Source organism: Acanthaster planci, linkage group LG01 (assembly GCF_054643075.1).
Source record: "Acanthaster planci isolate LZ-2023a linkage group LG01, COTS_SCS, whole genome shotgun sequence".
In the NCBI taxonomy this organism is placed as follows: domain Eukaryota; kingdom Metazoa; phylum Echinodermata; class Asteroidea; order Valvatida; family Acanthasteridae; genus Acanthaster; species Acanthaster planci.
In genome coordinates this window covers 3,496,011-3,510,493 of record NC_141777.1, presented here as the reverse complement: position 1 = coordinate 3,510,493, position 14,483 = coordinate 3,496,011, and the positions used below count along the sequence as shown (strand labels likewise).

General features: G+C 44.7%; 1 protein-coding gene across 3 annotated transcripts; it reads right to left on the bottom strand.

Moving 5' to 3' along the window:
* Positions 1-59: 59 nt before the first annotated feature.
* On the bottom strand, positions 60-14,270 carry LOC147800265 (uncharacterized). 3 transcript variants are annotated; one of them, XM_087140273.1, is made up of 8 exons: positions 13,874-14,270; positions 9,724-10,161; positions 9,304-9,491; positions 5,155-8,842; positions 4,538-4,711; positions 2,910-3,000; positions 2,035-2,153; positions 60-1,225 (listed from the first exon to the last, which is right to left on the bottom strand). In XM_087140273.1, the coding sequence occupies exons 1-8, from the start codon at positions 14,123-14,125 to the stop codon at positions 125-127; spliced, it is 6,051 nt and encodes a 2,016-aa protein (XP_086996399.1). In that variant the 5' UTR covers positions 14,126-14,270; the 3' UTR covers positions 60-124. The 3 variants fall into 3 exon arrangements, with proteins under 3 accessions (XP_086996399.1, XP_086996402.1, XP_086996403.1); XM_087140276.1 differs by having other exon boundaries at positions 4,538-4,702; XM_087140277.1 differs by lacking the exons at positions 60-1,225; positions 2,035-2,153; positions 2,910-3,000 and adding an exon at positions 3,585-4,306.
* Positions 14,271-14,483: the final 213 nt, after the last annotated feature.

The window sequence follows — 14,483 nt, the reverse complement described above, 5'->3', positions numbered from 1 at the left end:
AGAAAACAATCCGAGAAGATATATGAAGAAAAAGAAAAGAACCCAGAGAACATGCATTAGCCTTTAATAGGAACTCCCAAAATTTCACAACTCACCGTACAAAACTTGCTGCATGGTCCCCTTCTTAATCAGGCTTGTAGAATATGCTGTATAGGTTGGTAGCTGTCGATGATGCAAACGCAGGCATTGATGCTAAAGCGGGTGCCACAGAGGCAGCCGAGACAGGTGGCGGGGGCTTAGGCTTGGGAAGGCGATCCTCCAGGGTTGGCGTGTCATCATCCATGCCGGGAACACAGACGTCGGCCTCATCCATCTCCTCAAGTGACATCCTTTTAGGCGGAGGGAGGACCGGTCCAAACATATCGGCCTCTTTGGCCTGGGTTACAGCTTGCTTGACATGGGCTATTTGCTTGGAATGAGCCGCCCAATCTTTAGGTTTGTCCTTCGGTGCTACTGTCGGGTCTGACTTGGGAACTGGTGCGCTTTGTTTCGCTTCGGTTGGTGGTTTCACCGGCTGTGGCTCTTCCTCCACACTCTTGCCCTTGAACGCATTGGCGATGTCGGACGGGGTCATCTTGACAGCTTGCAGGTTCTCCTTGGCACTGCCTTCTTTGTCCTTAACGACAGGCAGTGTGTCAAAGGTCAAGGACTTCTTGGACGAATCGGGGAACACATTCTGCGGGACCAGCTTGCTGGTCTGCGGGAGCTTTGGAGTCGCCGTCTTACGTAACAGGAACCTGCTGCTGGGCCCTTTCATCTTGCCCACCATGGGAGCGATTTTGGCAGCAAGGGCTGCCTTCTTATCAGCTGCGGTTGGAGCGGTGCTCACGTCAGGAGCAGGAGGCGGAACTGGCTTGGGTGGTTTGGCTTCCACTGGCGGCGGCGGTGGTGGTGTCTTTTCGGGCTTGCTCTGCAACTGGTTTTCGGGCTTGGTTTTATCCTCTGCCTTGGGCTTCATATCCTCGCAGCGCTCCTCGCTTTTGGTGGAGAAGTCAAACATCCCAAACCCGCTTTGTCCCTTGGTGCCCACCATCTTGATATCCTGGTCCTCCATCTTGGTTTTCTTGAGTGGCACCTCGTCTTCTTCCTCCGTGTCGCTGCCGGCATCCTGTTTACGCTTTTGCTCCCTCTCCTGGTTCACGGCCAACTTCAGTTTCTGCGCTCGACGGGCTGCTTTCTCAATGCCGAGACGCTTCTCATAGTGAGAGTTCTCCTCCAGAAATTTCTAGGGGGAAAAAAAGGAGTGCATCAATAAGGCATCGCCCTTAATCCCTATTTTACACACAAACAGGTCCTCCGGTGGTAAATTATATGTAGCGTACACACAGCCATGCTCTGACCATCCCAGAGGAAAGTGCACTGGTTCCCACTGTCCCGACAATTTAACACCCTCCCATAGACTGAGCAGAGGTGCTTGCCATAGGGGACAGAACTGAACAAAGGACCGACGATCAAAGACAAGAAATGCCGTTTCTTCCCTTTGAGTGTGTCTGCCTTTTATGGAAAAGTAAAACGTACAGCAGGACATATTAAAGCTGCTTTTTCTACTGTCCAACTTCATGCACCAAACTCAAAGATTTATCATCATATCAAAGCAACTCACAACGCTTGAAATCCTTGACCACCACCGTGAGAGTCTCTCCAGTTTCAAATTTTGACAAAGCTCTCTATTTTTACCTGTGAGACTTTATTTAACTTGGTTTCAGTGATGCTAAGGCTACATCTCAGCAATGGCTGACCCTAACAGAAAAACATCAGTGGCTTTCGGCCACTTGTCGACCTTGGCCACACTGCACGCACTGTTCAGCCCGTGTATAACAAAGTCCTTGGGCCGTTACAAATAGCCTTGGTATAGCAGGAACCTAGCATTATCAGGAACAGAACGCAAAGAGTTGGAACCAAAGTGGGATGCTGGATTCATAGTTTATTGACGGGGTTCAACTGTACCAACAATCTGCAGTCTACTTTTAGGCCTATACTTTTTGAAAAAGTAGGGAGAGGTTGAACAAGTCATTTCCAGGGGATTTACAATACCTCATAGCCACGATTGTGTTTGGACGTCTTCAGATGCTCCGTGGCACAGACACCGTCCCCAAAGAACTCCTTGCAGAGACGGCAGAAGAATCCATTGACTGGCATCATGAACTCTGTGCCTACATGCACACAGGAAATATTTCACAACTAGATTAAACAGTACAAGACCCTTTTAATGCACAAACTTATGTATGGAATGTTTTAACTACACTGCCCCATAAAGAATTACATCAACAGTCCAATCATAACACCAACAAGCAACAGACTTCATAGGAGCACACCAAACATATTAAAGGTTTAACTATCTGTTCCTGTTCAGAGGCAAGTAACTCCAACACTGCACTGTTGGCAAATATTTTGGCCTGTAAGTTTTGCAGCTTTCAAATAAAAAAAAGGGCCAATTTGGGATTGAAAACTAAAACAAAATTCCAAGAAACAAAAACATAGAAAACTGATTTGTTTGCAATGGCACTTCAGTATGAAAACAAGAAGAATGGAAGTACATCAAGCTGAGCCATCCCTTGCACACACTTCAAAATCTAAGAGGCAGTCTGGGTGGACGTCACTGAATTTAGGAAGGTGCAGCTAGGCCACCGTCATTCTGCATTGGGGCGTGTTGCCTGGGTAGGGATCCTACACAAGAAAAGGTTCTTCAACCATTCAGGAAGACTTGGCACAAAAACAGGTCCGTTATTTTGCTTTTTCATTTCAAATCGAAGGCTGAAGTTGAAATTTTCATCATTTACATGTATTTAAAAGTTTTCGAGTGTAAGAGTAAAAGAAACACACATGCCAACTGAGCCAGAACCCTAAACACTAACCATTGATTAAAAGTAAGATAAGGTATGCAGCCTACTTGGGATAAGTTTTCTAACCTCTGATGGGGGCATCAATGGTGTTAGCAGCTTTTTTCTTTGTCTTCAAAAGTGTCTCCTGCATCCACGGACGATCATATGGATCACAGTTCTTCTTGTTACAAACATCAGCACAGACCAGCCAGCACCGGAGTGAGGTACATCCCAGAAAAAGAGCAGAAAAGAGATCAACCAAGGATATCACGGAGACACATACAAACAGCAAAATATTTTATGATGCAAATCTAAAGAGCGAACAACATTGGCAGGTTATTTCACATTCCTTCATAAATCGAACAATCCATCTCTTCTTTATATGGATCTGTATTTAAGCATACAATGATGCAATTTTTACCTTGTTGAGCACATTGGATGAATCGTCTAGATCTTCCATTGTGAGGTGGAACTTACTTTAGTTGTTACTGCTTGATGAGTGAGTTCCGGGAGTGTTTAGTATTGGCAAGAACACGGTGCAGGGTTTACCATGGTCAAGGTGGCAATTGAGCCACTTTAACTTCAAACAAAATTAGAGTTATATGCTGATAGAACTTGTGATTGTTTGACACACTTTCCTTGAATGAATGGTATGATTCAAACCAACTAAATGAAGGTGCTTTAACTAAGAATGCCTGACATTTTCATCGCAGAAACTCATAACTTTAAAGAAATAATTATGACAAATAATTGACAAAGGTCGAAATTCAACTAAAATGGAAACTTTAAGCAAGCGGGATGAAGAACGACATGTACTGTAAGATGAGTTACACTAGGTTTTACTTCTTGCATCATTGACTGTTTAGCCAGTAGTCCTTGACTGCACTTGCTCCAGGCATCCAAGTAAAATGTTACTGAATTAATCTTTGGAACCGACAAATTATTGAAAGTCACAGGCATGGTACCACATATAGAGGATTTTCAGTCACATGATTTTTGACGGTCGGCGTTCAAGTTACACAGATGTGTGTGAAAACACGCCTTCGATGTCTCTCAACATTCTGGCATACATAAAATTGCCAGCAGAAATACACAGGTTCTAAAATGAACGTGCCTCCATGGACTTGGTAGGCTCACTGAAATGCCTTTGCCCGTCATGTTACGTCACATGAAAAACCTCTATTTGCCCACAAAGATCAACAACATCACCAGCGTATTTTGTGATGCCTATGCCATCCAATTCACTGGAAATCTGGTTACATTGCTTATTAATTAGGGGTAATCTGTCACTATTTGTCCCTAGCCACAGACTGTACGCAAAGTTTTGTAAGCACAACTTCACTCCAGACAATTCCAACACCATCGACAAATGCTTTGTCCTTGTATGCCAGTTTCGAGAGAAAAAAAAATAAAGTACTCTTGATGAGGCAGCAATCCTTGGCTGAAACACTGTTCAGGTTTCTTAGCAGTTGAAGAGATGCTCTCTGTAAAAAGTCACAAATTACAAAGACAGAGAAACTGATTTGGCGGTAACAAGGAAAATCCTCTGCAATGAAACCTCCATCACTTGAAAGAGCGACTCCTACAGAAAAATAAAAAAGTTGAAAAAAAAAACAGGCCAATCAAACTCAATGCCAAGAAATGGGACCAGCCACTCTCACGCATGAAAGACTTGTGAACAACAGACAAGCAAGGAAATACCCCGGAAACCTTACCTTGGCGTGCATTTTCGAATGCAGATGGATAAAGAAATCATTCAGCGTGGCAGACTGGACATTACAGAGTTTACACCAGTGATCTCCTGGGTCATAGTAAGTGAACTCGAAGCGAAGCAGCTTGTCAGACTTCTCACTGGACTCTGCCTCCTTCTCCACTTTAGGCTGAACATCCTTGTAAAGGAAACGATGCAACATGTTCACGACATGACAATAGCACTAAACATAATTATTCCAAATTACTTTTAAAATGTTTGGTCGTTGATATAAACTTAAAACAATGCAGGATTTTTTTGCCACTTATGGGAAGTCATTTCAGAGAAGAAAACGTTTGACAAAAAGCAGATTCTGAAACTTCAAAACATTACATAAAAATAATTTAATTTATAATAATATAATTTTCCAAACACAAGCCAATGCACACACTTAGCCTTGACTTTCATGGAATTCAAAAGCTGATTTGCAGTAACTTCTCAGAAAGTGTAGAAGTTAAAAATTGAAAAAAATCACAAAGTGTGGATTTTGCCCCTGAACTGAAAGTTAATAAATGACCTCAGTTTCTGATATCATGGAGACTTTGACAAAAGTCACTTGTTAATTCTGTACTAAATATTAACCTGACGGTCATCTGGCTTCTTTTCCTTTGAAATTTTGGTGGATTCCCGGTCCTTGCTCGAAGTTCTTGTGGCATCTTTGGACACTTCTTTGGGTGCTGCACGTTCCTTGGAGTCCCTGGAAAGACGCTCAGACTTGGAGGATTTGGAACTGTCCCTGGACTGCCTCCTCTCGGGTGATCTGCTGTGACTTTTTTCTTTGCCTCCACTATCCCTTCTTTTCTGCGCCTCCTCTCGGTGCTGGTTCATCTTCCGTCGAAGGGCTCTCAACTGATCACAGATCTTGTCCTGCTGCGCATTATTATCTGACAAGAGTGAATCTCTGTGTCCTGAAGTCATGTACATCTGGCGCTTTATCTCTGCATTCTTCTTGCAGAGCTTCTCAAGTTCCGTTTCGAGAGAATCTATTTTGTCCCGGAGCTCTTTAGTGTCAACTGAATCTGATTCCAAGAGCCTCTGAAATTCTCTTTCCTTTTCTTTTTGGGCTTCTTTTCTCCTTCTCTCTTCTTCCTCTTTCCTCCTCCGCTCTTCATCCCTCTTCTTACGTTCTTCTTCCCTTTTCCTACGTTCTTCTTCTTTTTGCTTTCTCTCTTCATCTTCTTTACGCCTTCGCTCTTCTTCCTCTTTACGCTTCCGTTCCTCTCTTCTGCGCTGCTTTTCCTTCTCAATGAGCTCTTCAGCCTCCTGGCGCAGCCTCCGTTCTTTCTCTCGCTCTGTCTCAATGATCTGTTTTACCTCATTCGCATCTCTTCCTTGTTGGTAGCGCCGTTCAATTTCAAGTATTCTCCGCTGGCGCTCATCCATCTCTGGGTCAGATTTGGGCAGCATGACTACGCGGTTAGAGCCAGATGACGAGTCCCCGGCTGTGTTGACCGAAATGAAGATATTCTCCGGCTGAAAACTAGGAATATCTCTGGTCGTGTTGGCCCCCAGCATGGAATCGTGAGGGGAGTTAACAAACTGCACCGTCTGTTGGATGGGTGGGTACTGCTGGCTTTGATGAGGTGCACCAGTCCGCGGTTGTTGTTGTTGTTGTTGGCCTTGGGTGTCTTGATAATACCCTTCTTGAGGCTGAGCCATGGGATAAGAATCTTGATACTTCACCTCATGTGACTGTTGGTCTGGGACTTCGTGTGGCAGATACTGGTCATAGCCATGGGCTGATATGCCTGCTTGCTCAGTGACATACTTCTCTTCTGTGGACGGCCTATGGGTGCCAGTATGAGTTTGGATCTTCCCGATTTCTTGTGATTCCTCAGATTTTGCAGTTTTGCGATCTTGCGATCCTGATGAACCAGATGTTTTATCTCTCTTCTCGGAGACCTCTCGCTTGTGCTTCGAGACATTCTTTTTGGCATCTCGGATGAAGTCGTCCAACTCTTGATCCGTCTTCATTTTTATACCCTCGTCCAGAAAAGATGCTGTTTTGTTCAGACCCGTTAGGTTATCCTCAATAACAGGGGCAGCTTCCGTCTGTGCAGGTTCTACAAGTTTCTCCGAAGGAAGGTGAGCTGCATCTTTTTTAGGTACTTTCTTTGGTTCCTTTGACTTTGAGGCTTTCTTGCCCTTCCCTTGTTCTTTCTGGTCCTTCTGCTCTTGGATTTTTTGTGCCAAACTAAAATCAAAGCCAATAGCTGAGAGAATGTTCTTTATCTGATCTTCACTTGGAACTTCAACTTTGGGGGCCGAGGCCTCTGGTTGAGAAGGCTTGACTGCTGGAGCAGCTTTCTGTTGTTGGGTGCTCTTTTCTTCCTCATCTGCATCGCCATACAAGAAGCGGTCCTCATCATCCACAGAAACAAACCCGGTATGTGTCTGCTTCTTCAGCTCAGGTGGCTGTGGGGCAGATTCGGCCCGGTAGGGATTCGATTGGTCAGAATGACTGGCTCCAAATAACCCTGCCTCTTTAGATGGCGTGTAGGAGATATGCTGCATCTGGGGCTGTTCTTGTGCTCTTGTTGCTGGCTGGGGCTGAATGTCTGCCTGCGCATGCATCTGGACAGGATGGCTTGACCTTGCCTCCAGATCCCCACTGGGAAAAAGCTTTGGGATGCTGGGCTGGGAGCTTGTTGTACCAGCGGTCTGACCAAGACTCTGGGCAAGCTCCCTGATCTTACTGGCAGTAACGTCATCTAAAGCCAGCGATGGAGTAGTGGACTGCTGTGAAAATACTGGGTATGACTGCCCAGTGCTAGGGGTAAAGACTTGCTGGGAGACGGTAGGGTAAGGCTGCTGTGACGTCACAGTGGTATGTGTCTGGAGTGACAAGACTGGATGCACCTGATGAGTCCCTGAAGGAAACATCTGCTGTGATGCAACAGGAGTAAATTGATGCATTGATGCGGGTGTTACCGGCTGGGGGACCAAAGGGTGCATTTGTTGAGATACTACAGGGTTGGCCTGCTGAAACAAGTCCTGTGGGATCTGCTGGGAACTGGCAGGATACAGCTGCTGCGGCATTGGCGCTTGAGAAGATGCCTGACTGAACACGGCAGGCTGTGGTACCGACTGTTGAACAGGCTGCAAAACTGTCTGCTGCATGGGTTGCTTTGCAACCTGCATCTGCTGCTGATACCCAGCACTGTCACTCTGACTGGCAACGGGAGCAGAGGGTGCTGCTCTTTGGTACAGGCCAGTCAGACTACTCAACAAGCTGCTTATCTTCTCTGCAGACAAGTCAATCGGCGGAGCTGCTGCGCCTGGGATATCAGCAGCACTCCTGGGAGGCTCCTGAAGCTGCCGCGCTTGCTGATCCAGGGGTGCCTGTTGATGAAGCTGAGGAGTTACGGATGCCAGGTCTGGTTGGCTATACACAGGTAATGGCTCCAGTTGAGGAGGTACTGGTGACCGAGTCGGTTCGGGTGCACGTTCCTGATGGGGAGACTCAGATGGCTGTGCTTGTGCAGCAACAGGAGACTGCCGGAGAACATTGCCGGGGGACTGGTGAGGGGCGGTGGCAGGGGACCGGCCAGCTGTGTTCTGCGGGGACTCCTGAATCGGAGTACCCGCTGCGGCGTTACTTTCTTCTGGGGCCACTTTCTTCAGAATTGATTTCTTCAGAATTGACTTCTTCAAGATTGACTTCAGGGCTTTGGGCGGCTCCGCCACATCAGGTGCACTCTCGATTGTTTTGGTTTGATTCACTTGAGACGACGCCGAAGACGATGCATGTCTGGACTTAGTTGGCATGGGTATGCCAGGTCGTTGAGAACGTTTCTTGTCCTCATCCTTTTCAGAGCTCTGCTTCTTTGACTCGTTTTTACCAAGGAAATGGTAGAGCGGAGGAACATCGCTTGGCGGCAAAGGAGAAGGTGTTTTTTTGCTTCTTTCAGCCAGGAAATCTTTATCTCGGCGTGGATCTCGAGGTCTGGCCGCCTCCTTGAGTTTCTCATCCCGCCAATTTCTGTCAGCATCCCTCGCTCTGTCTCTCTCTCTTTCTTTTTCCTTCCACTGGTCGTCTGGCCGTGACCTGTACTGGCCTCTCTCTCCACCCTCTCTCCTGTCATCCCTTTCTCGGTCGTACCGGCTCCGCCGATGCTCGTAATCTATCTCCTTTTCCTTGCCGTTATCTCTGGGAGAAGGGGCGGAAGGATCCAATCTTGGCTTTTCTAGAGAGCTGCTGCGACTGCGATGAATGCGGTCAGCACCTGGGTTGGCAGGAAGTTCTCTGTACCGCTCTTCCCTTTCCAAGCTGAAACAGGAAACAGCAAAAATGTACTCATTTTATGCCAAGAAAAAACTTGTAAAACTTCATATGTCTTGAGTTGAGATGTTTCAACAGCTAATCATGTAGAAACTATTCCCCGTACTGCAACTGTAAATAATGTTACCAACAATGTAAGAATATGACTTGATCTGCTTATTTGTGTAATGAATACTAAAAAGTGTAACAATTCCTTAATGGTAATTTCAACATTTATGAATTTCAACAAATAAATTCCTATGAACTACATGTAAATTTGTGTTAATTTCCCAGTGAAGCATAAAAAGTGAAGTTTGAACTTGCAGATCCGTGCCAGCATAAGAGAGACAGAGATCTCAGACAGTGCTGATTCCTAAGGCGACTAGCCCAGCAAATCTTTCATGAAGTACATACTGTAGTTTGAGAAGCAACATTAGTTAGTGCCTGTGGTCAGAATGTCTTAATGGTACCTCGATTGTCGCTGCTGCTGGCCATAGTTGTGAGGACCCAGTGGCTGTCTGTCGCCCACCGGCCCAAGCCTGTCCAATGCAGATGACTTCTGATCCAGGGGAGCCCTAGCACTGAAGTAGTGCTCATTGCCAACAGTGATGCGAAGGGACTCAGCATCTGGCATGTAAGGACCAACCTGTGGGGTCGACTGAAAAAAAAAATACATCAGATTTTAATGGACTTCTATTTATCAATTATAATCAAATTTTAAAGATTAGAAGGTGAGCCCTGAACCTTTAAAGAAAAATTTCTCTTCATCTTGAAAACACTGTACGAACATCTACATGCAAACCAGAGAGATAATGAGCGGCAGGATGTACATGTTTAACCACATGTGCTGCACATGAATTTGAAATACTTTAACATCAGGAAATCTTCACCTCATTTAAGTGGTGATCTTGCATACTCCCGTGGATGCCCTCATCATACAGAGGCGGATGGCCATCATCGCGCCCAGGCGACTGTGACCTCCGACTACCAGCGCTCCGGTTACTTTGGTCCAGGCCAGGAGACTGTCGGGAGTGCCTGTCAGAGGGACCCGCTTGGAACATGTCGATCGGCTCATGAGGGGGCAGCTCCACGGGCACCCTGTGATCATCTTGATCAGACGCTCCACCGAAGGGAGACACAGGAGGCGGGTGTTGGTCAAAGCCTTCCTCAGGAGGATCCGGCTGCGTATCGTCCCCCGGCGGCCACTGGTGGTCAGGAGGGGGCCACTGATAGTCTGGAACATCCTCCTCAGATGGGTGCTGAGGGTATCTTCCTTGCATGTCTTGAGAGAAATGTGGTGGTGGATTTGGGTCGCTGGCACCAGGGACCTGCGCAAAGACAAACACATACGAATGCAAGGGTATAGTCATTTTGCTCCAAAATTACATGAAGTAATAATGGAAGGCATAACTTTCGTTCCCAGTGCATCTACATCAAAAATGCTTTAATATTTTAACATCATTCAACATAAATCCAAGAACTGCAAATTGCTCTAACAATCACTTCACAGTCAATGTGCATTTACTTACCTCAATAACCATGATAACAAGTTTACTGAGAAATGTATTGAAGCCTCCAAAATGTCTCTTTTTTTATTTTTCCCCGAACTGTTTTCTTTTTTTTTTATCCAGATATTTCATTCATTAAAAATATTTTTCATGTGAATTCACCCAATGGAAATTTGTGTACACTGTATGAGGCGAGCACTAGATAATGAAAATTACACAGTGCCAACTTTCAAAACTCCTTGCGGAAGGAACTGAATCTTCTTACAAAACCAAAGAGCAAAACATTCCTCTTTGTTGGCTACATTGAACAAATCCACTTGTGTTGCTGTATTGTTTTCAGTAACCATCCCAAAATCTGGGTATGAACCAACAGACAGCTCCAGCTGAAGTTTTCTGTCATTTTCTGCCCATATCAGATATCACATACTTGTGTATACATCACATGGGGGAAGGAGGAAAAAGAGAAGGTTTTCAAGCTCCACACAGTCATTTTTTCAATTTTCACACTGTAATTTCTCAGGCTTTTTTTAGCAATCGAAGATGTTCGTCTCAAGGCTCCCCAGCGGCTTAAGTCAAAGAGATCTAGACTTTGTGGCAGAGGGCTACTTCATGTACCAGGTATATTTACGCATCTGAAAAGTCTGCATCCGACATTCTACATCTGAGGCAAACTTAACGCCGCACTTCAGCTTACACGCTTTGCTGCGCAGGGCATAATCTGCCTGCCTGCTGGGATACGACTCTTCAACAGCTCTGTGTCCCGTTCATCTCACTTTTAAGGTAAAGGAGTGAAATCTGTACCATTTCTGTTTCCTGATTTACGCAGTCGTCGTAAAATGCAATGATCTACAGTAAATTTATCTAATCCAGATTACCCTGATGAGAAACTTATCAATAATGCATTATGTTCACACTTCAATGCTTTTTTTTTCTACTAAATCCACTGAAGGCCATAAATTGTAATGAACAGTGACATCTCTCAAGTTCCAGGATTGTAGTCTGAGCAGTGCTGGAAGAAAGAAGAATCCCCCCTCAAAAGAAAGTATCCATATGAGGATAAAAAAATCCATACATAATTAAAAACTGTTTTCTTACACCTGAGAGAAATTTGAGATATCATAATAACAAATGGATGCTGAGAAAATATATCGGGTTTAAATGAACGGCAAAATTATGGTAGCAATGCACGATCCATATAAAACAGATTTAAGCCTAATTGCATCTGCAAAAAAACTAAAATACAAATAGGCCTAATGTCTGAGCTATGGGTACATGTAACTAGCAATCATTTATACAGGAGCCAATGACTAGGCCTACCACAAACTAATTGTAAATGCAATAAATTGCACTCTCATCAGTTGATCGAAAAATGCTTTTTTCATGTCAAAGACTGTAAAACAAAAAGTATTTTTGCAGTCTACGAACTAACAATTTGAGACAACTACAGTTATCTGTGCATGTAAACTGGATCCGTTGAAAGGAATGTGGGATCACTATGGTTAAAACCCCCGGGATTTTTAAAGTAAGCAAGATGTAGCAGTACGAGTCCAATTTTTGGTTAAATCAAGTGCAACAACTACTGACCCCTGCGGTGATTAGCATACTTGCTCAATAACGCACAATGTAGCTTCATATTTTGCAATACTCAAGAAGTTCCAGCACCGAATGATATATTGCACATGTATGCTAGGACAGGTCACATACATACAGCGACCACTGTAGAACATGCTGTCATCCATGGACGTGCTCAACATGTGCACACAAACCATCAGAAAATGAGTTTTGAGATTAACCTACATGTACCTCTAAAATTCCACTTATACTGTGTGTATGAGTACATGTAAGTGTTAATAAGCACTAAGTATTATCTACTCTGGGCCACAAGGGTATAAAGTTTCACAAGGGTCTAAGGTTCAGACTGACAATGAATCAAAGTATTTCCTACTTTTGAATTAAGTACATGTACATTGAAATTTTGACTTTTGAAACAACTAGGAGCAACTTTCCACACAGTGCAATCCTACTGATTTGGGATGTGTGATCAAACCCGCATGCCATCGCATGCCTAAAAGTAACTATATCATAATTTTTAAATCTCCTAACAAAACAGCTGAGCAGCAAGGCTTCTGCTAGCCAGCAGTACTCCACCAAGTTGACGGTACCATGGCCGAGCTGAGTAGAATTACAAATGTACTTGCACCAATGGCCGAAGCCGCATCAAGTCATCGTCACCGGCCAATCAGCTGGCGTCACAGAAATAACAGCCAGCATCTTTACATAACGTGGTTTCATAACATTACACGAGATACATTGTGCGCTGACGCTGTAAAGATGGAAGGATTCTAATAGAGTTTTAAGTGCATTTTTTTAACAGTGCATTCAAGCTGTGGGAAAGAATGAAAGACATTGGATACAAATTTAAGTAACGCGAGATGGCGGCAGGAAGTTCGCCTTGGTTTTGAGAAGTTTTTCCATATTACTTAAGTCTCCTCGCTGAACAAATGTGGTCAATTTGACACAAGTACAAGGTTTGTGCCAGAAAACGCGCATACAGCTTTACCGTGCCGTGTAGAGTGCACATGAGACTCCATCTCCCATCTCCGAAAATGGTCCAGCCAATATCGTTAGTGGCCAAGATGGCAAGTCGGCCCATGGCCCATCAGCCCAATTCCTGCCTGGTTGGTGCACTCAAAGTGTATGATACGCTCAGTTCAATATTTTGCATGCCAGCCGCCTTGTAGCCACGCCCTTACATTCCATAAAAGGCTACTGAGGTCATCTAGTGGCCAAACAAAACAATTTTCGATTGGATGCTGCGTTGCGCGTTCCGCTTATTGTACTACTCAAATCAAAGGCAAGTTGACAGACACTGCACTATCACGTCTATCGCTGTGCAAACAGATACACTCAGGCAGCACTTTCGCAGTCACAATGTACATGTACAAGTACGTGTACAGTCTAGCCGTACGCAGTGCATAGCCAGAGCAGTGCGTATAATTTGTATACATGTATCAGAGAATTAAAACGTTCGTGTAGTAGGTAGGTATGCATAGGTACATGTGTGCAGATCCTTTTACTGCTGCTTTATGATTTCGGATTTGAAATGTTTTTTGGATAGTCTTTTTGTGAAAATAGGGCCTTATGAAAATTTTTTGTAAATAAAATATTTTCCCGGCGGGGTGTTTTGCCAGAGGTGCAAACCTAAAACTTTCATTCTCATGGCCTAAAGAAAGAAGAACCACATTTCTTCCTACCGCCAAGACCGATCTAGGTTAAGTTGCATTTAACAAAGGTTTTCATTTCGTAATTAGGTACACGACTTCAGGGTGAGTGGATCATTGGCATGATTGGAGATCAAACTAACAGTAGCCTTGGCCCTACTCAGTAGCACTGCGATTAAGTGCACATGATCGCATTACATTTGTACTTGTTGCAGAAGGCGTTCAGGCCCATAAACGTAGAAAATAGTGCGCTTCATCATTTCATGATTATTCACTACATCCGTCACTTTCTCCTTGCAGTCTTGGCCTACCTGAAAGTCTGCCATATCCATTGGCTCTACAGCACCCTCGTGTTGGGGTCTCTGGTTCGGCGGGGCTGGGGGTCGATCGCTGTGTCTGTCGCCCCTTTGATGATGATCGCCACGGGGCCCACCATCGAGGCTACCGCCACGAGGGTATCCCCCACCATGACCACTGCCGCGACCGCCGCGATTTGATCCGCCGCGGAATCCACGATTTCCGCGTGGATGTCGTCCACCTCGCCCTCTCCAGCCCCTGTTCATTTGACCTAGGGAGTAAGATATTTCAACAGCTGGAAGATTCTGATGCGTTACTGATGTAAAGTTTGCTATTTCATGCAATTTTCGTAGAGAAAACCCTCGCTTGGGACAGTCAGACAGCCGCCATCTTGATTCAGTCGTCTTTTAAAACGCGTAGTTCGTGTAGCAGTGGCAGACGCGCTACGCGTCGGCGTGTTGTGTACACGGCCTCTAGCATTTGTGTACAATTCAAGCAAGTCCTCCAGTTTACAGAAGTAAGAATTTAATCAAACTCCATTATAATTCATAAAATCCATAAACTCCATTCATAATTCTATTATAATTCATAAATGTCGATTTCATAAAGTTCCGATGAAATTTT